The 20,830-nt window shown below is 36.8% G+C and overlaps 1 protein-coding gene across 4 annotated transcripts in view; it reads right to left on the bottom strand.

Moving 5' to 3' along the window:
- PEX1 (peroxisomal biogenesis factor 1) overlaps positions 1-20,830 on the bottom strand; it is a 48,904-nt gene that overhangs the window by 13,256 nt on the left and 14,818 nt on the right. For all 4 annotated transcript variants that reach the window (XM_021674212.2, XM_021674211.2, XM_021674213.2 and 1 more), the window contains exons 6-17: positions 19,730-19,849; positions 17,650-17,773; positions 17,021-17,124; positions 15,450-15,532; positions 13,122-13,254; positions 12,437-12,533; positions 10,565-10,735; positions 8,905-9,059; positions 7,450-7,639; positions 7,070-7,236; positions 5,255-5,389; positions 2,257-2,321 (exon numbers count right to left, since the gene is read on the bottom strand). In XM_021674212.2, the coding sequence (XP_021529887.1) occupies positions 2,257-2,321; positions 5,255-5,389; positions 7,070-7,236; positions 7,450-7,639; positions 8,905-9,059; positions 10,565-10,735; positions 12,437-12,533; positions 13,122-13,254; positions 15,450-15,532; positions 17,021-17,124; positions 17,650-17,773; positions 19,730-19,849 (1,544 nt within the window). The remainder of the gene's footprint in view (positions 1-2,256; positions 2,322-5,254; positions 5,390-7,069; positions 7,237-7,449; positions 7,640-8,904; positions 9,060-10,564; positions 10,736-12,436; positions 12,534-13,121; positions 13,255-15,449; positions 15,533-17,020; positions 17,125-17,649; positions 17,774-19,729; positions 19,850-20,830) is intronic.

The raw sequence follows: 20,830 nt of genomic DNA, 5'->3' as shown, positions 1-20,830 counted from the left end.
TTACTTTTGTGAAATGTCTATTCATTTCTTTTGCCCATTCAAAATTTGGCAAGCTCATTTTGTTGGTACTTTTTTTTTTTTTTTTTTTTTTGAGATGGAGTCTCACTCTGTTGCCAGGCTGGAGTGCAGTGGCACTATCTCGGCTCACTGAAACCTCTGCCTCCTGGGTTTAAGTGATTCCCCTGGCTCAGCCTCCTGAGTAGCTGGGACTGCAGACATTTGCCACCACGGTCGGCTAGTTTTTTTATATTTTAGTAGAGGCGGGGTTTCACCATGTTGGCCAGGATGGTCTCCATCTCTTGACCGCATGATCCACCTGCCTTAGCCTCGCAAAGTGCTGGGATTACAGGCGTGAGCCACCGCGCCTGGTTGTTGGTACTGCTTTGTAAGGGCTCTCTATAAAATAAATTTTATTTCTCTTTCTTAATAATTGGAACTTTGACTTTGTTTTATTAATTTATTCACATTTTATTTCAAAAGAAGTGAACAGCCGATTGCGGTGGCGCGTGCCTGTAGTCCCAGGTACTCGGGAGGCTGAGGTGGGAGGAATGCTTGAACCCAGGAGTTCTGGGCTGTAGTGTGCTATGCCGATTGGGTGCCCGCACTAAGTTCAGCAGCAATTTGGTGACCTCCTGGGAGCGAGGGACCACCAGGTTGCCTAAGGAGGGGTTAACCAGCCCAGGTTGGAAACGGAGCAGGTCAAAACTCCCGTGCTGATCAGTAGTGGGATCGCACCTGTGAATAGCCACTGCACTCCAGCCTGGGCAACATAGCAGACCTTGTCTCTCAAAAAAAAAAAAAAAAAAAAAGTAAATATTCCATCTCTGGCAACAGGTGAATAAGATGTCTGGAAAATAAGCCCTAACATAAAACATCTGTCATAGTGATTAAAAAACACCAACAGCTATCTCATTAAATGCATGGCAAGTAAAAAGGTATCTTCTGGGGCCAAAAATAGACCAGAATTATCTGCTCCTTAAATGTTTGGCAAAACTCTCCTAGAAAACTGAGTCTGATGTTTGATTTGTGTAAAGATTTTTTAACTTTTCTAACTCTATTTTTTTTTTTTACTAAGTTATAGGGCTACTCAGATTTTATTTCTTCTTTGCTCAATTTTGGTCTGTCACCTAAGTTTTCCAATGTATTGGCATAAATATTTTCATAATATTCCCTTATTATCTTTTACATTTCTGGGATATCTTTAGTTATGTTTCCCTTTTTATCCCTAAAATTATTCATGCTTTCTTTTTTCTTACACCTGCTAGAGATTTGTCAGTTATACTCAGTTTTCAAAAAATAAATTTTGGCTTTGTGAACTTCTTTGTTGAATTGTTTTGTGTTTTATTAAACTTCATTCTTTATTTCCCTTTTAATCTAGTTTTTAGTTTATATAATTTTCCTAATTTCATGAGATACATACATAAGTGGTTAACTTTCAACCTTTTTTTTTTTCCTAAACATTTACGGCTATAAATTTTCCTTGAAATCAGTTTTGCAACATCTCACAATTTTAATGGATAGTGTTATTATTATTTGCTGCCAAATATATTCCATTATATTCTCTTTAACCTATGAATTATGTAGAAGAGGTTTATTTTGTTTATGCTCTTTCCTGGTAAATTGGGTAGTGAATACGTTAAGTATTCATTTTATTATTCTTCCTTAAGCTGCATAAGTATTTTATATACATTCTCTTAACTGTTACTTAACTCTTACTTTATAATAACATTTTTAGAATAAAACAGTAACTTCTAAAACTCCCCAAAATTCTGTTACATTTGAATAATTATTTTCATCCTTAAATACTATCTTCTGAATTCACATATAGTTTCTTAATATATGCAAAATAGTTATACTCACTGAAATTAAATTGGCCAGATGGAATCTTGATTTATAAGAGATAAATTGGGGGAAAAAAGAATTTAGAACTTATAAAATTTAGAGATAAATTAGGGGCAATTATTTGCTTCATATAAGAATCTACTTTAAGAATTCTTTGAATAAGCACTTATTATTCCACTTTGAGGAGTATTTCTATTGTAAATACAAAACCAAATAATTTCCAAAATTTAATATCTAAAATGTCTTATATTTAAGTAGTATTTGGTGAAATAGAGAATCCATGTCCTCTAGCTTACTAATTCACATAAACCACAGGTTTCAAATATCAGGTTCTTCAAAAAACAAGACCAAAAAAAACCACTGATTGACAAATAACAGAGTCAGTTACTTTAAAAACATTCACAGGGAACCAACCTAATAAAAATATCCCGAACAGCTTGTTCACTTGCTCCAATATATTTGCTGAGTAACTCTGGCCCCTATTGGGTAAAACAGAGTTGAGATAAAATTATTTATAAAGAAAATATAAATTTAGTTTCTAAGTCTAAATGAATCATGGAAATTTTTAATATGATTAAATGGATGTCTTGTGCATTTAAAAAAATTAATGTGTGCTAGAATAAATATACCACAAGTACTACACTTGGTGTTTCTTCTGCCCGGAACATTTTTCCCCAGATGGTCTCATGGCTTGTTGCTTCATTTTATTTAGATCTCTGCCCAAATGCCACCTCTTCAGAACCCTTTCCTGACAAGTCCATCTGTGACTCTCCAGTTACTCTAAGCCTCGTTACCCTGCTTTTCTTCCTACGTAAGACTTACCACCACCATCTGATGGTGGATTCTATACTGAATGTGTCTATCTGCTTATTGTCACTCTTCACTAGTAGAATGTAACCTCCAAAAAGGCAGTTTTGTTCACTGCTGAATTCCTGGTGCCAAAAACAGTATTGCCACATAAGTATTGGATAATCATTTTTCAAGTGAATAAGTGAATGGTTTAAGAAGGGACAAAGTCCCATCTATCTCAAATTAAAAAAAAAAAAAGTGTAGAGATATTACATTAATCCGCATATTCAATTACTGAAATAATTTATTTGCATAGGAGTTAAAGAATATATCATTTTTAGAACATGGGAAAAGGTCAAAAAAAGAGAATATATAAGCTTCCTTTAAAAGCCAACTGAAAAAACTTTCTAAATAAACTTTCCTGCATATAGCAAAATCAATAATGAGAATAGTCTTTCCTTAAATTGGAATCTTAAAAAAAAAACTGAATAGGTCCTAAAGTGATCTCTAGTAAAAAATCACTATCTCCAAAAGACCAACTACTGATCAGGATATGTGACCAAAGTAAAGAATTTCTAATCTTCAGCCACACAGATATCTGTTAACATAATAATATTTAATTACATTTCCTCAATATAGTCAGAGAAATATAGGACTAGAAGAGGAAACATGAAATAACTAAGGCAAGGCTGGGCATGGTGGCTCACTCTGTAATCCCAGCACTTTGCGAGGTCGAGGCAGGCGCATCATGAGGTCAGGAGCTTGTGACCAGCCTGGCCAACATGGTGAAACCTCATCTCTACTAAAAATACAAAAATTCACCAGGTGTGGTGGCAGGTGCCTGTAATCCCAGCTACTCAGGAGGCTGAGGCAGGAATCACTTAAACCCAGGAGGTGGAGGTTGCAGTGAGCTGAGATCACACCACTGCACTCCAGCCTGGGTAACAGCAATACTTGGTCACAGGGAAAAAGAAACAAACAATGAAGAAATAAGGCAAAATAACGGGAATAAGGCGACATCCTGTTACTTTTAGTGTTTCTCCATCATTGCCAGTGCACCAGGTATCCAGTTCACACACACACACACATACAAACATGATAAAATAATAATTTACAACTGAGCAAAACCCAGTTATACATTACTAAACTGAACTGGGTGTGGTAGCTAATGCCTGTAATCCCAGCACTCTGGGAGGCCGAGGTGGGCAGATCACTTGAGGTCAGGAGTTCAAAACCAGCCTGGCCAACATGGTGAAACCCCATCTCTACTAAAAATACAAAAATTAGCCTCGCCTGTAATCCCAGCTACTCGAGAGGCTGAGGCAGAACAGCTTCAACCCAGGAGGCAGAGGTTGCACTGGGCCAAGATTGTGCCACTGCACTCCAGCGTGACCAACAGAGTGAGACTCCATCTCAAAAAAAATAAAGAGTAAATAAATAAATTACTAAACTAATTTATAAATCAAGTTTGAATAAGGCTAGAATAATACGATTCCTTTGTCTTAGAATCTGAGTGCCCTTTGATAAACTAATATTGCTGATGTGCTGAAACTGTACAGCTATTAGATCTGCGACCACAATGACACAGAAGTGGTGGACTGTGAAGCATTACCCAAAATGATCTGCTAGCATGCCCCTTAATTACCAAACTCACTTTATGCCTTAAAAAACTTAGACCTAGTCTCACTTTGACACAAGCAAGGGTGAGATATAGTCAACAAGCCACAGAGCCATAAAAACCCCAGCTTCCCGCCTCAGTATGGTCTCCAGCCTCTAGCTGGCTACTCCTTTTAAGTATAGTTTGCCCTTTTATCTGAGTATTTATGTATAATTCTTTTCACAGTGCATGAAGATTTGCCTTAAGCAAGAACATAAGCCTTACGAGAGAGGTGGCTCGTTACTCAGTTTCACACAAATTTTAATAGATGGATCACTGCTCCTACCAGCTTTCCAAATGTGAGACTAGCCCACAATCGAGAAACATAATGGTGTTGGTAAAGATGGGAAGAATCAGGAACCCCCCACATTGCTGGTGGGAATAGTGTATTGCTGTGAAAGACAGTTTGGTGGTTCTTTGAAAAGTTAGAGCATTATCCTCAGACCCAACAATTCTCCTCACTTTATACCCAAGAGATGAAAACATGTCCATGGAGAAATTTGTACATGAATGTTTACAGCAACATTATTCATAATAATCAAAAGGTAGAAACGATTCAAATGTTCACTACTGATATATGGATAAACAAAGTATGGCATATATATACAATGGAACATTATTCAGTCATGAAAAGGAATGAAGTACTGATACATGCTACTACTTGGATGAACCATGAACACATTACATAAGTGAAAGAAGCCAGACACAAAAGGTCACATAATGCATGATTCCTTTATGAAATATACAGAACAGACAAATTCCTAGAGATAAAGAGCAAATTAATGGTTACCAGGGAATGAGAAGAAGAGTGAATGGAATGAAAAAGTTTTGAAATTAGAGAGAGGTGGTGGTTGCATAGCATTGTGAATGCACTAAATGCCAGTTAATTGTATACTTTAAAATGGCTAATTGCATGTTATGTAAATTTTATCTCAATAAAAAAAGAATGATAAATGGGCAACATACCTTGATGCTTATAAAATTCATTCTACTCTCTTGTGCAATTACCCCAGCTAGTAAGGTTTTTCCTGTTCCAGGAGGACCATACAACAGTATTCCTGTTCTTTGTCGTATGGGTAAGTTTGCAAATAATTCTGGATACTGAAAAATAAATATATGAAAAAGAGCTCAAGTCTAAACAGAAATGACTAAGTAGCACCTAAGGATCTATGTATAGAAAAAAATTCAGATGGTAATCACCACCACCTTTCTTTAGTAACAGCAAGTATAACAGTAGAAAATAAAATTTCTACTAAAAATTATAAATGAACTCAAAGGAACTACTAAAATTTTTCCCCATTAAGAACACGTTGTATATAAAATAAATATAACTGCATCAGAACTTCTATTTTTCCTGTTTTATTAAAAGTACTACATTTAAAGAGTAAAAACCAATGTTTTAATAAGCATATGCCTTTCATGAATATGCTTCATGGGGCAAGTTACGACAGCAGAGTACATTCAAATATATTCAATCAAAGATAGTAAAATATCCCAAGAGTATCCAGGCTGAACAAATGATCAACTGCTTCTCAAATTACCCTCTAAATCACCACTGCTCAAAATACAACAGAACTTTTTGAACAGGCGAGCCAAACATGAGGCTACTGTCAGCTACATCCTGGTCTCCTTTATTAGGTTTGCCTATTTAGTTCCTTCTAAATAGGCAAGGAACTATTCCCATTCACTTCTACCTCTGCTCTAATCTAAGAAGCCCAAAGTCAGCAGTTAACGCATAGAGTCTCCATGTATTGTATCTGGATATACTGAATCTCCATGTACTAATGCTTGATGCTCCCACCCCAGCATCGGGGTCATGATCCTGCTAGCTAGTACTTCCACGCCTATGTTCTCTCACACAGGTTTTAATAGTCCTGGGTTGCAATTAACATGTCCCAGGCCCCAGTGGCCACTGTTCCCAGGAGTTAATTGCCATGCAGTTACATGTAACCCAGGGTCCTTATCCATTTTTTTTTTTAATCCCTTTGCATGAGTCCTTGATCTCATGCAACAATCTTTGCCTCTTAGATCTCGGATTAAAACATACTACCTCCTAGTCTCTACCATCTGATCTTCTGAAGAACAATCTATATTTGCCTCCTTTATCTTGCCATCAGCCTCGTCTATGCCGCCTGCCAACTCTGCTTTTCAAGGACTGACATTCCGGGTCTGGAAATCTAGTTTCATCCATCGGTCCTGTGAACCTTGATAACTCTTCCACCTCCTAGTTTATTCCTATCTGTTTCTACTCAAATCCCAGCAGATGGTTCATCTTGCTTTACTAAAATTTGAATGATTAAAGCAAAAAGAATTATACATCAAAATGTATTTACTGTAACTATCACCTCAGCTTTCTATTATAAATTTCTCATGGCCAAAGACTGTATCATACACTTTAAAATCTGTCAGCCTGGGCAACATAGCAAGACTCTGTCTCTACAAAAAATTAAAGAGTTAACCAGGCATGGTGGTTCATCCCTGTAGTTCTAGCTACTGTGGAGGCTGAGGCAGGAGGATTGCTTGAGCCCAGGAGTTCGAGGTTGCAGCGAGGTATGAGTGTGCCACTGCACTCCAGCCTAGATGACAAGAGTGAGGTCTCAATTCTAATAAAAAATTAATTAATAAAATAAAAATGTGTCAGATTACCTAAAATAGTGCTAGACATTTATTTGGTAATTCACTAAACACTTGTTGACTCACATGAGATTAGGCAAGCTAACACATAAAGCCAAAGGCAATAATACAGTGGTTCTTCACTTTTTCTTTTTTTTTTAAACATACCTTGGCAGGTAGCTGGATAGTATCCATGAGTATCTGCCTAACTTCATGTAATCCACCAATCTTGTCCCAACCCAGGTCTCTGGGTTTATGCAGGTTGACACTTCGCAAAGACACAGGAATAAATCCTTGGAGAGCCTTTTGGAAGTCCAATGTTGTTAAAACTAATTCTGTTTAAAAATAAAATTTCTTTTAGTAGTTATATTTCACTATACAAATTTTCAAAATATGCCATCATCTTAGCTGGATATGCTAATTTTCTACTCAAATAACTGCTTATTCAAATACTACAATGGAATATATTTAATTCTTGTCTTACTACAATTACATTTCTCCACAATAGAAAGAAGATTCCAAGTTCAGGTTTTAACAGTAAAACATACCTTCCCTGGTGGATATAGTCTGATGAGAGAGTCGAGAATGTATGGCTCGATCCACAAGTACTGTAAAATCTCTAGCCACAAACCCTCCAGTTTCTTTAGCTACATGCTGCAGGTCAAGATTGGGGAACTTGTTTATATCACAGTCCAGTTTATTTTTTATTACATTATGCAGAATTTCACATCTTTGTTCCTAAAGAAAAAACACAAAATTCAAATTTCCAATTTTATTCAGCTGTATATTTTAGAATGTATCTTTGGAGAAAATCAGGTTGAAAAATCTATAGTGACAGAAAGCAAACTGGTGGTTGAATGCGGATGGAGCAGGGGAGGGATGGGTAGTAAATGGGCTAGGAGACTTCTGGGAGTGATGAAAATGTTTGTTTCCTTAATTGTGGTAATGGTTTCCTGGCATCTACATATGCTAATACTGATCAAATTGTACACTGTATGTGAGTTTGTTGTAATTAAATTGTATCTCAATAAGGTTGTAAAAAAATCACATTAATAAATGACTGTCATTTCTTTCTCCAATAAGAAGCATTTTTAGTGATATATGGCTTAAAAATTTTTTTTGGTTCCTATAAAACTTATTTCTAAAAATATATTCAAGCCGGGCGCGGTGGCTCAAGCCTGTAATCCCAGCACTTTGGGAGGCCGAGGCAGGTGGATCACGAGGTCAAGAGATCGAGACCATCTTGGTCAACATAGTGAAACCCCGTCTCTACTAAAAATACAAAACTTAGCTGGGCACGGTGGCGCATGCCTGTAATCCCAGCTACTCAGGAAGCTGAGGCAGGAGAATTGCCTGAACCCAGGAGGTGGAGGTTGTGGTAAGCGAGATTGCGCCATTGCACTCCAGCCTGGGTAACAAGAGCGAAACTCTGTCTCGGAAAAAAAAAAAAATATATATATATATATATATATATTCAATGACCATTATCTCAAATACCATTCTATTATCCTTAATAATAGATATAAACCTATGTTCTTCAACAACAGTTAACTAGCACAGGGTCTGAACATTTAGGGTAGATGCTAAGTGAAAATTTTAAACAAGAATTTAAAATATGTTTTCCAGTCCTGGAACATACTTCTTTCAGCTCATTGCCACTAAAACCCTCATGAGTTTCCAAAGGGGACTAAGTACCATAATGTGATGGTGGGAAAAAAAAACTTAATGAAGTATTTAAAAGCCATCTGTTTATTTTATGCTGTTCTTTCTCAAAGAAATGCCATTTTCAAAAAAGTCATTTTCTTGGAAAGTGCATATTAACATTTCAGGTGGCTATAAACTATAACTTGTGCCTCTAGCACAATACGTACCAAATGCTGACTTACCTACCCTTAAGATCATTAAGAGAAGCATAAGTTTAAAGCCATAAATTACTAATAAAATTGAAAAATAATTTCTATAAAAGGGACATATTTCAATAGTCTTTACAAGCAGTGTATTACCTGATTAGGAGGCTGAATGTGTTGGATGCACTGAAATATGTGAACTCCTTGAGCAGAAACAAGTAAAGGATGTAGAGAATGTTGAGACTGACTTGTGGCAATCAGTGCAACCAAACTTCCCATGGAGATGAACTCTTTTATCATATCATTCAAAGCTGGAATTAAGCAATACAGTGTAAAAGCTTAGGAAAAATAAACATGAAATTTAAAAACTACAGATTCATTAAAAATAATGGTACTCTAAGGTTGTGTTTTAAGGTGGAGTATGTATGGTATTGCTCTTTCATGACTTTGAAAAATTAATCCATCTAATTATTCACTGATTTATCTATCAAGGACCTAATAAATCTAATGGAAGCACAAGGGGTACTGCAAACTCAGACCATATACTCAGAGCAATGTCCAGTGAGGTTCCCTACTCCTGGATCTTATGAAATAAATGAATGACTAAAAATATTGTAGGAGGGTGATAAAATTCCATATTGTATTCTGTTCGTTAAACAAAATACAGCTCATATTCCTATGACTTCCAGAACAATCTCTTTCTATCCTAGTTCTTGTAAGGTTTGATATGAGAAGGTCAGAAGTGAAATAGGTAATAATGTACATCTGAGTCCTGTCCTGACCTAGAAATTTGCAGCACTCCCTTAAACACTGGACTAATAGATCCAGTGTTTAAGATCTAGTGTAAGAACAGTAACAGATCTAGTGTAAGATTAGTAACATTAGTGCATAATTTCAAAATCTGAGATTAACACACTAGTTAATAATAATCCGTGACTCTTGCTTGCATTTTATATCTATTTCAACTCTTAAGAACCTTGAAGCAAGTCAATGCTGCAAACCCTCCAACCTCACCTCCCTACCACTCCTCTCCTTGCACTCTAAGCTCCAGTCAACAGGGAATTCCCCAACATATCATTACTTCTTGTACCTCTGTGCCTTTGTCTATAGACCACGCTTCCTTTGCTTCTTTATTAGCATGAAATTGCTTCATGCTAATTTCTACTCTTCCATCAAAACTCAACTCAGTTATCAACTCCTCCAAAAAGCTGTCCCTGATAACTCCTCCTTATCCCACCTCACCCCCAGTTTAGGTTATATGCTCCCACACTACCCTGTGTATACTTCTCGCATAGTATTTTCTGTCACCTCCTCATTGGTCATGCTGGTCAAATTAATCTCTCTGAATTTCCATTTATTGACCTGTAAAGGCCAGAGAATATCTTCATGTAGAATACAAAGCAATCCAAGAAAGCCAAGAAAGGGATGGCTACTCATACATAGTAGCCATCATTAATAGCAGCATTCTGTACTAACACTGTTCACTCTTCTTTTTCTCCTAGACTTTGAGAATGCAGACTGTGCACAAGCATTTGATAAATATTTGTCAAATGAACAAAAAAGTAAATCTGTAAATTAAACAAGAAGGAGAATGAAAAACCCTAAAGGATTAACCATGAAGTTGCAGAATTTTCACACTGTTTTAACTCTACCATTTTTGCTAATACAGTCTATAGGACAATAGCAGAATGCTATCAGGGGCCTCAAACACAACTCTTAACACATACAATATTCTCTGAAGAGAGATTTATTATTAAGACTAAAAATACTGACTGACAAAAGAACAAGACCTTAAGCCAGTAGTGGATGCATTTACCATGAGCAAGCCGCTGGCTCTGCACTGCATCAGGACTGTGCTCGTGTTCTGGGACAGCAGGCAGTCCAGCAATGAGGTCAAGGTCATCCAGCAGAACAACAGATGGCTGCCTCCACACTGCCTCTGAGAAAGCCACCTCTAGGGTTTTTTGTATGTTTTCAAGCCTTTTTCCTTAATACAGAAGATATGAAATGGTTTCAATATTATTTCAGAGCTGGGAAAGTTCAGGCTGTCCTTTTGAAAGCACTAGAAAAGTTCAATTTTAATTTAACTATAAAAATTTGATCTACATTTTGTTAATATATCAATTACAAAAACTTGTTCATTGTTAACATGGTTCAATTAATAGAGTCTCAAAAGGTGCAGTAAATTATCAAATTTTATAAAACTAAGAAAAGGAGGCCGGGTGCAGTGGCTCATGCTAGTAATCCCAGCACTTTGGGAGGCCAAGGCAGGCAGATAATTTTGAGCTCAGGAGTTTGAGACCAGCCTGGCCAACATAGTGAGACCCCATCTCTACTAAAAAAACACAAATTAGCCAGGTATGGTGGCATGTACCTGTAGTCCCAACTACTTGGGAGGTTGAGGCATAAGAATCGCTTGAACCTGAGAGGCAGAGGTTGCAGTGAGCCAAGATCGTGCAACTGTACTCCAGCCTGGGCGACAGAGCAAGACTCTGTCTCCAAAAAAAAAAAAAAGAAAGAAAAGGAAAGAAAAAAATATGCTACCATAATTTCTGTATGCATGTATTCATTTATACCCAGTTTCATTCCATTGAGAATTTCAGATGGCTTACAACAAAATAAAAAATGTAAGATGTTGGAAAACATAAGTGAGAGTAAGGGATCAAGATTCATGTAACATCAAATGCAAATGCAGCTGCCTAGAGATCCTGTGGTTGCTATATTTAAATCACAAATTTGACTTCAAACTTCCTGGTGAGTTACAAAGGTTAAATTTACAAAGAACAGAAAACACACAGTTCATGATTAGTTGGGACTATATGATAGCGGTACCCAAAGGGGAAAAATGAACTGTTCAAAGTAAAATCTTCCCAATATTTTAATTAATTAATTAATTAATTTTTTTGAGACGGAGTTTAGCTCTTGTTGTCTAGGCTGGAGCGCAATGGTGTGATCTTGGCTCACCACAACCTCCGCCTCCCGGGTTCAAGTAATTCTCCTGCTTCAGCCTCTCCAGTAGCTGGGATTACAGGCACCTGCCACCATGACCAGTTAATTTTTTGTATTTTCAGTAGAGATGGGGTTTCACTATGTTGGCCAGGCTGATCTTGAACTCAAATATGGAGAGTCACCTGACTTCAGGTGATCCACCCACCTCAGCCTCCCAAAGTGCTGGGATTATAGGCGTGAGCCACTGCGCCCAGCCCAATATTTTTTAATTGAATAAATAATAATGTAAATGTTAAGGACTTTAAAAGTACAAAAGTATTACATGGTAAACTGTAATTCTCATTGCTGATCACAGCCTCCTACTTTCTCTCCCCTGAAGCAACCATTCTCCCAGTTTCCCATAGCAATTTAGAGATCATTTATACTGATTAGAGTGTATTCTAAGTATAATTTTTCAGAGCAGTCTCAGTGAGCACTTCCAGTAATACAGTCCACAAAGAGTTCTGGCTAGAAAAAAAAAGGCCTCTATCAAATATGGAGAGTTTTAGATATTTTATCAAAAACTTTAGAAAGCCAAAGACTTAAAATTTCTAAGAAATTTCAATGACTAAATGATCAAGAGAAAAGTTAAATAAAGACTAGATGATATGTGTTATTTATCAGATTGATAGCATTAATTATAACATTCCTGTCTTTCTAATGAAAAAGGGATTTATGTAGAGTGTTACCATACTCATACCTCGTAAAGCTTTACAGTCAACTCTCTCCACATGGGCATCCAGTTTGTCAAATGCTTCTTTACAGATTGCTTTGGCTAAAGTCGATTTTCCACTTCCCTAGAAAATAATTTCTTTATAAGAATTCCCAAGATATTCAGTCACAGAAATAGTTTCTGTCATTGTGGTAACCACCAAGTTTCAGCCTCAATTTTATACAACCTCTTACAAAAAAAACGAAAAAGGAGGAGGGAATACTTCCCAACTCATTTTATGAGGCCAGAATTACACTGATAGCAAAACCAAACAAAGACAATACAAAAACAGAAAACTGCAAACTAATCACTCTTAAACTTTTTGGACAAAAGCTCAACAGAACATCAGCAGACAGAACTCAGCAATGTAGAAAGAATGACACACCACAACTACGTGGTATTTATCACTGGTAGGCAAGGCTGGTTCAACATTTGTAAGCACCTTATAGCCTAAAAAAAAATCATATATTATCAAGTGACACAGAAAAAGGGGAGGGAGAACATCAGTCTTATTCATCACTCCCCCAACACCTGAAAGCAGGCACACTGAAATATTAGTGAACAAATGAGTGCTTTCCACATGTCGTATAAACAACTCTATATAATAGATGGTCAAGAAAGATAAATGAAAAGTTATTAGTTACTGAAAAATGAACACACTGTAACGCCTTACCTTTCCTCCTGTGAGTAAAAGAGCTCCATTCCTAAGTCCTGCAACAAGAGACATCAGCTGCCGAGACAAAGGGCGTCCCAGGAGGCTATGAGTGATGTGCTCCAAGGAGGATATGCCTAAGGAATTCACTCCTCTGTAAAAGATATACATGGTTACACGATAAAAGACTGAAGCAAGATAAAATTTAGCTATAAAAAAGGCTGAAGCTTTTCTTCCCAGTGTAGTTACTTTTATTTTTAATCTTTTTTTTTTTTTTTAGAAAGGGGCTTGCCGTGTCATCCAGGCTGGAGTGCAGTGGCGTGAACCCAGCTCCCTGCAGCCTCAAACTTACTGGCACAGGTGATCCTACCTCAGCCTCCTGAGTAGCTGGAACTTCAGGCATGTACCACCACACCCAACTGGTGTGTGTGTGTGTGTGTGTGTGCACATTTGTTATAGAGACAGGGTTTTGCCATGTTGGCCAGGCTAGTTTCTAACTCCTGGTCTCAAGTGATCCATCTGCCTCCACCTCCCAAAATGCTGGGATTACAGAAATGAGCCACTGTGCTCAGACTAGTTAATAAATTTTAAGACTAAAATCTTAGAAATTGTCCCCTACTTGAGAGAAAGTATACTGATTAATGTTGTATCTGAATCCTAGCTTTTTTTTTTTTTTTTTTTGAGACAGAGTCTTGCTCTGTCGCCCAAGCGGAAGTGCAGTGGCACAATCTCAGCTCACTGTAACCTCTGCCTCCCAGGTTCAAGTGATTCTCCTGCCTCAGCCTCCTGAGTAGTTGAGATTATAAGCATCCACCACCACACACAGCTAATTTTTGTATTTTTAGTAGAAATGGAGTTTCACCATGTTGGCCAGGTTGGTCTTGAACTCCTGACCTCAGGTGATCCACCCACCTCGGCCTCCCAAAGTGCTGGGATTATAGGCATGAGCCACTGTGCCTGGCCTCCAAGCTTTAAAATTAGTTTTATTACTTTTAAAATGTGCAGTTACTGAAAGTTTTGCCCTAATAGAACTCCTTAAGGAATCTTAACACACAAAAAAAACCTCTAACCCCCAAATGATTTTTAGTTTAGTAATCAACATAATCATAAATGGGTGCTTTTGAAGTACTGAGGATAACTAAAAACTTAATTTTCTCTTAAACATTATCTATGAAATCCAGTATCGATCTGCAGATTACATTATACAAACATGAACTTTAAAATACTTCTTGACTGTGACTGCCTGCCACTTTATCTTAGCACGAGAGTCTGAACAGATTTTACTTTACGCTGGGCGCAATGGTTCATGCCTGTAATCCCAGCACTTTGGGAGTCTGAGGCAGGTGGATCACTTGAGACCAGCCTGGCCAAAATGGTGAAAGCCTGTCTCTACTAAAAATACAAAAAATTAGGCAGGAGTGGTGGCGCGTGCTTGTAATTCCAGCTACTTGGGAGGTTGAGGCGGGAGGATCGCTTGAACCAGGGAGGTGGAGGTGGTAGTAAGCTGAGATCGCACCACTGCATTCCAGCCTGGGTGACAAAGTGAGACTCCAACTCAAAAAAAAAAAAAAAAAAAAGATTTTATTTTATATTAATAAATACTGTTCTATATTTAAACATTTTTACTTTATGGTTTAATCCTTTTACCAGAATATTTACAGATGATACCATTCTAGGACATCAAATCACTACTACTACATCAACCAAAGCTTCTATGAAGAATTCTAAGACGTAATGTTTATATGAGATTCTCATATAAGAAATATGGAAATTAAAAGGAGTTTAAAAAATTTTTTGTATATTATTTAGCCTTACTGAATCAAAAAGAGGAATTTTAAAAAATTTGTTTTAAAAGTTGAGAAAAATACAAATAATCTCAAATTATTACAGTAATATAAGACAGTGAAGGAATAACTTAATTTGAAATATTTTTAAACATTCAACTAATGTTTTGGGTTTAACTTTTAAAATATATTCATTTGTTCTAAGAATTATTGTTTTATTCAAGCATATATTATCCAGGTGATATCTGGTTGCTTCCTTCTCATTGATCAATCTCAAAGTAAAATTTCTAATAAGCTTCAGATTTCTTGTTATCTAAGAAGACAAGGTTATCACCTTCCATCAGGGGCTGACAAAAACATAAAAATAAAGAAAAACAAAAAGAAGACAAGGCAAGTTACAAAGAAAGTGTGAAGATAGAGACAATCCTTGAAAAAATATCTACTAATGCATTAGTAAGATCACTTATTGACATTAACATCTATTTTAATATTTACATTGAAAACTCTGCCAGATATAATGTCAAAACATGTCTCTAAACATGCTAGTTTGGCCATAACTTCTTACCCCAAAGAGCTCAGCTTTAAAAAAGGAAGAATAAAGTCAATTTCCTCACTGTTTTCTTCTTTTACCATAGGATCTAGAAGGACCTACAGTTGCAAGGAAAAATCAGTTTTACATTTCAAAATATGTCTTTTGCATGTTTTTCTCGGGTCCCAGAAAATTAAATTGCTGATTCTGTTATACCAGAGAGAACAATTAAATTATGCATGCAACATCATTATTTAAACACCCTTGATAATAACAATGTACTCATCCAGGGAACATAAATATTTACGGTCAACAAGCAGAAAGAATGTTATTGCCTTAATACATTTTACAGATATATTTTAAATTTTAATTTGTGTCAATTATCCTTTTCACAATTCTTACACTTGTAACTTCTCCGAATATTCCTTCAATAATATTTCAAAAATAAAGGAACAACATCTAATTCCAAAACACTGAAATTCTAAATGACTAGAGTATCTTCAATTTTATAATGACAAGAATGAATGTCATAATCAAAAAATAATATTAAAAGACCACTCTTGACTGGACGTGGTGGCTCATACCTATATTCCCAAGCACTTTGGGAGGCTGAGGAGGGCAGATCACTTGAGGTCAGGAGTTCAAGACCAGCCTGGCCAACATGGTGAAACCCCATCTCTACTAAAAATACAAAAATTAGCAGGATGTGGTGGCATATGCCTGGAGTCCTAGCTACTAGGGAAGCTGAGGTAGGAGAATCACTTGAACCTGGGAGGTGGAGGTTGTTGTGAGCCGAGATCGTGCCACTGCACTCCTGCCTGGGCAACAGAGAGAGACTTCATCTCAAAAAAAAAAAAAAAAAAAAAAAAAGACACTCTTAATATACTTCTGGAAGAGCTGGGCTCAGAGGCTTACACTTGTAATCCCACCACTTCAGGAGGCCAAAGCAGAACAATCACTTGAACCCAGGAGTTTAAGACAAGTCTGGGCAACATGGTGAAACCCTGTCTCTACAAAACATACAAAAATTAGCCAGGCATTGTGGTGTGTGCCTGTCGTCCCAGGTACTTGGGAGGCTGAGGTGGGAGAATCACCTGAGCCCAGGAGGTTGAGGCTGCAGTGAGCCATGATTGTGCCACTGCATTCCAGCCTAGGTGAAAAAGTGAGACACTGCCTTTAAAAAAATATTTATGGAAGAAAAGTGATCTGATAATATTTTGAAGAGTTGGGAATTTAAGAACTGTCAAAATAATATGGGTTGTGCAGTAGAACTGGATGTAAAAATAGGAATTTTAAAAATTAAACCCTTAAAACTACATTTTCATTTGTTTCAATCCTAGAAGAATTTTAAATCATGGTCCATTTACCAGTTAACACAACCAACTGTATTCTTGAAACTTAATTGTGCTAACGCATTCATTTTTAAGTTTAGGATAGGTCAATAATTTGTACAGATAAAGAGATTACAGAATAAAATATTTTAAATCAAGTTATTCCTTACTCTTATTCAGGTTTTTAATATACTTCATGACGCATGGTGTTACAAGGAAATTCATACTGTATTATCAATCATATGTAACAAATATTATTCGATAATATGCTATTACTTGTATTGTGGTCTTCTGCAGCAAATTGGGACTCAACAGAAAAATATTTTTTTCTTTTTCTTTTTTCCAAGAATGAACTATACTCAGAGAAAATTCCTTCAGCCCTATTAAAAAGAAAGTAATAAATGCAGAGTTAGTATTGAAACAGAGATGAAATAATTTAAGATTTTCAATGTCACATTTATTTAAGTTAAAGGCTTTTTTTTTTTATCTCAATAGGGTCTCGCTCTGTTGCCCAGGCTGGAGTGCAGTGACAGGAACATGGACCTCCTAGGCTCAAGTGATCCTTCTGCCTCAGCCTCCCAAGTAGCTGGGACTACAGGCATACACTACTATGCCCGGCTAATTTTTGTATTTTTTGTACAGATGGGGTTGAGCCATGTTGGCAGGCTGCTCTTGAACTCTTGTCCTCAGATGCTGTGTCTGCCTTGGCCTCCCAAAGTGCTGGGGTTAGAGGCGTGAGCCACCACACCTGGCCAAAGACATTTTTCAATATGTAAAATCTACTGTTCAATTATCATAATTATATTTCACTATTCACATGCTGTTCACGTGTCACAGGTTGTAAGAAAAATTAAAAATGTACAACGATTTAAATAGAAAAAAGGTTAAATAACAAATGTACTCACCATCTCTAGTTTCCAGCTTAATAAATTCTTCCTCTGGTATTACCAAAGGAAGCATGGTGGTAGTAGACTGCTGTAGCCATGAATAAAATACAGTTTTTATGTCTTCTTCACTTAGGTCTTTAGGCTGCCAAAGAAAGGAAGAGTAATGAATTATCCTCATATATGAACTTAACTTTAACACCCTTATTTTAACAACTCATCTTCCTAATAAGGTGTGAGCCTTACCAAAAAATCCAGTGAAGGATGTTCATATTCTATGGGCACAGGTTTGGGATTTGACATTACAGTTAGTACAATGAGTACAGTGTAGCCTGAAGAAACATCTGTTAGATGGAAAAGTTTTAAATGCTCCTCTTCTCTATGCCCAGTGATACACCTACCATAATTTGGCTCACTCAATAACCATTCCACCCCCATTCTCCCCTTCTTCCCTCTACTATAGAGATAGAAAAGCGATTCTCTTTTCTCTTTGAGACAGGGGCTTGCTCTGTTGCCCAGGCTGGAGTGCAGTGGTGCAATCTCCACTCACTGCAACCTCTACTTCCCGGGTTCAACTGATTCTCCTGCCTCAGCCTCCCAAGTAGCTAGGATTACAGGTGTTGCTGGCTAATTCTGTATTTTTAGTCTGGCCTAATAATCTGTTTTAAAAGATTTTTTTTTTTTGAGACATTGCCTAGGCTGGAGTGCAGTGGCATAATCATAGTTCACTGCTGTGTTGAACACCTGGCTGGGCTCAAGAGATCCTCTCACCTCAGTCAGCCTTCTGAGTAGCTAGGACTAAAGGCATGTACCACACCTGTTTCTTTCTTTTTTTTTTTGAGATGGAGTCTTACTCTGTTGTCCAGGTTGGATGGAGTGCACTGGCGAGATCTAGGCTCACTGCAACTTCCACCTTCTGGGTTCAAGTGATTCTCTTGCCTCAGCCTCCCAAGTAGTTGGGATTACAGCATTAGCCACCATACGCAACTAATTTTTGTATTTTTAGTAGAGATGGGGTTTCACCATGTTGGCCAGGCTGGTCTCCAACTCCTAACCTCAAGTGATCTGCCTGCCTCAGCCTCCCAAAGTGGTGGGATTACAGGCATGAGCTACCACGCCCGGCTTAACTTTTTTACATTTTTTGTAGAGATGGGGTCTTACTATGTTGCCCAGGCTGTTCTCAAACTTTCGGCCTCAAGCAATCCTCCCATCTCAGCATCCCAAAGTGCTAAGATTACAGGTGTGAGCCACTGAGCCCCACCTACAAAGATCTTTAAGTTCTATATCTCATTTCCTGACTCTACCAGTTTCCAAAGAATTAACTGAGTAGAAAAGTAAAACAGTATAGCACTCTTTTAGGCTACAATATTAATACTGAAACAACATGGGACAATGATTTTTAATTACATCCATGTGGCAAAAATATCAATATCTTAAAAACCAAAAATGTCCATATTTGTGTTGGCAAATATACATATTTGTGTTATTGTTTATTAAAGTTTTCTCAGGTTCTCAAAAAGTTAAACATAATTCCTAAGTATATCCCAAAGGAGCTGAAAAGAGGAACTCAAACAGATACTTGTACACCAATGTTCACTGTAGCATTATTCACAGTAGCCAAAAATGTGGAAATAACCCAAGTGTCCATCAACAGATGAATGAATAAACAAATGTGGTATACACATACAATGCAATAGTATTCAGCCATGAAAAGGAATGATGTTCTGATACATGTGACAACACAGATGAGCTTTGAAAACATTACGTTAAATGAAGTAAGTCAGATACATAAGACAAACGTATACTTCCACTTATATAGGAAATATCTAGAATAAGTAAATTCATAGACACATAATATACATTAGTGATTACCAGAGACTGGGGAGAGGTGGGGACAGGGAGTTATTATTTAATGGGCACCAAGTTTCTGTTTGGGGTGATGGAAAAGTTCTGCAAGTAGATAGTGGCGATGGCTGTACAATATTATGAATGTAATTAATGCCTCTGAATTATATACTTAAAAATGACCAACATGGCATATATATATTTTAACACAATAAAAAACATGTAAAAGAATTTTGATATATATATTTGAACTCACTAAATTCTCTCGAGGTTGTAACTTTAGAGATCTTGGAATTTTAGGGGTAATTTCCACTGGAGTTATCCTGACTACGGCATGCATTTCTATGTTTAGTCTCTTCCTCAGGTCATCTGGAATCTGAAATTTAAAAATAAATAACCAAAAATACAAATATGTTCAAAGCTTGGTTAAGAAATATTTCATAGCATAAATACTGATATATTATCTTCTAAAAATTTAGGTGAAATAATAGAAGCTATCATAATAAGTGTCTGAGTCCATGCAGGCTGCTATATCAAAATATCCCAAACTGGGTGGCTTATAAACGACAGAAACTTATTTTTCACAGTTCTTTTTTTGTGTTTTTTTAAAGACGGGGTTTCACCATGTTGGTCAGGCTGGTCTTGAACTCCTGACCTCAGGTGATCCGCCCGCCTTGGCCTCCAAAGTGCTTGGATTACAGGCGTGAGCCACCACACCCGGCCTCACAGTTCTCTTTTATAAGAGCACTAATCCCATTCATGAGGGCTTTACCCTTATGAACTAATCACTTCCCAAAGACCACACCTCCTAATACCATCACCTTGGGAGTTAGGATTTCAACATAAGAATTTGAGAGGACACAAACATTCAAATGGCAACAGTGTAACCAGATGGATGTTCAGATATTGTTATACCATGAACATTTCAATATTCTCCCTACATTACTTTCCTTTTCTTTACATAATCTTCAGAATTAGAGCTTTAAATGAATGTATTTGACTGTACCCACCAAACCCATCTTTTAAACTGTGGTACATTTACATCCTGATTAAATGATATTTCTAATCTTTGAGCAGTCTTTTATTTTCAAAAGTTGAGAACCAATGAAGAAGCAAGAATGGCCAAAACTAATCATAGACAATCTGCTAATTGTCTGATTAAATGATTAAATACAGACAGAAACTTAGAGCTAAGAGTAAAATTTCTCCCAACCCCTAACAAATATGTTCTAAACTTAGATTGGGGTGATGGTTGTACAACTATTATAAATATACTAAAAATGACTGAATTATACACTTTAATTTTTACCTCAATAATGATGTTAAAAATTTTTTTCAACTTCCCAAATATAAGAAA

Source organism: Aotus nancymaae, unplaced genomic scaffold, assembly GCF_030222135.1.
Source record: "Aotus nancymaae isolate 86718 unplaced genomic scaffold, 86718_ANA_hifiasm-v0.15.2.pri h1tg000025l, whole genome shotgun sequence".
Classification (NCBI taxonomy): domain Eukaryota; kingdom Metazoa; phylum Chordata; class Mammalia; order Primates; family Aotidae; genus Aotus; species Aotus nancymaae.
This window is presented reverse-complemented; position numbering and strand designations above follow the sequence as displayed.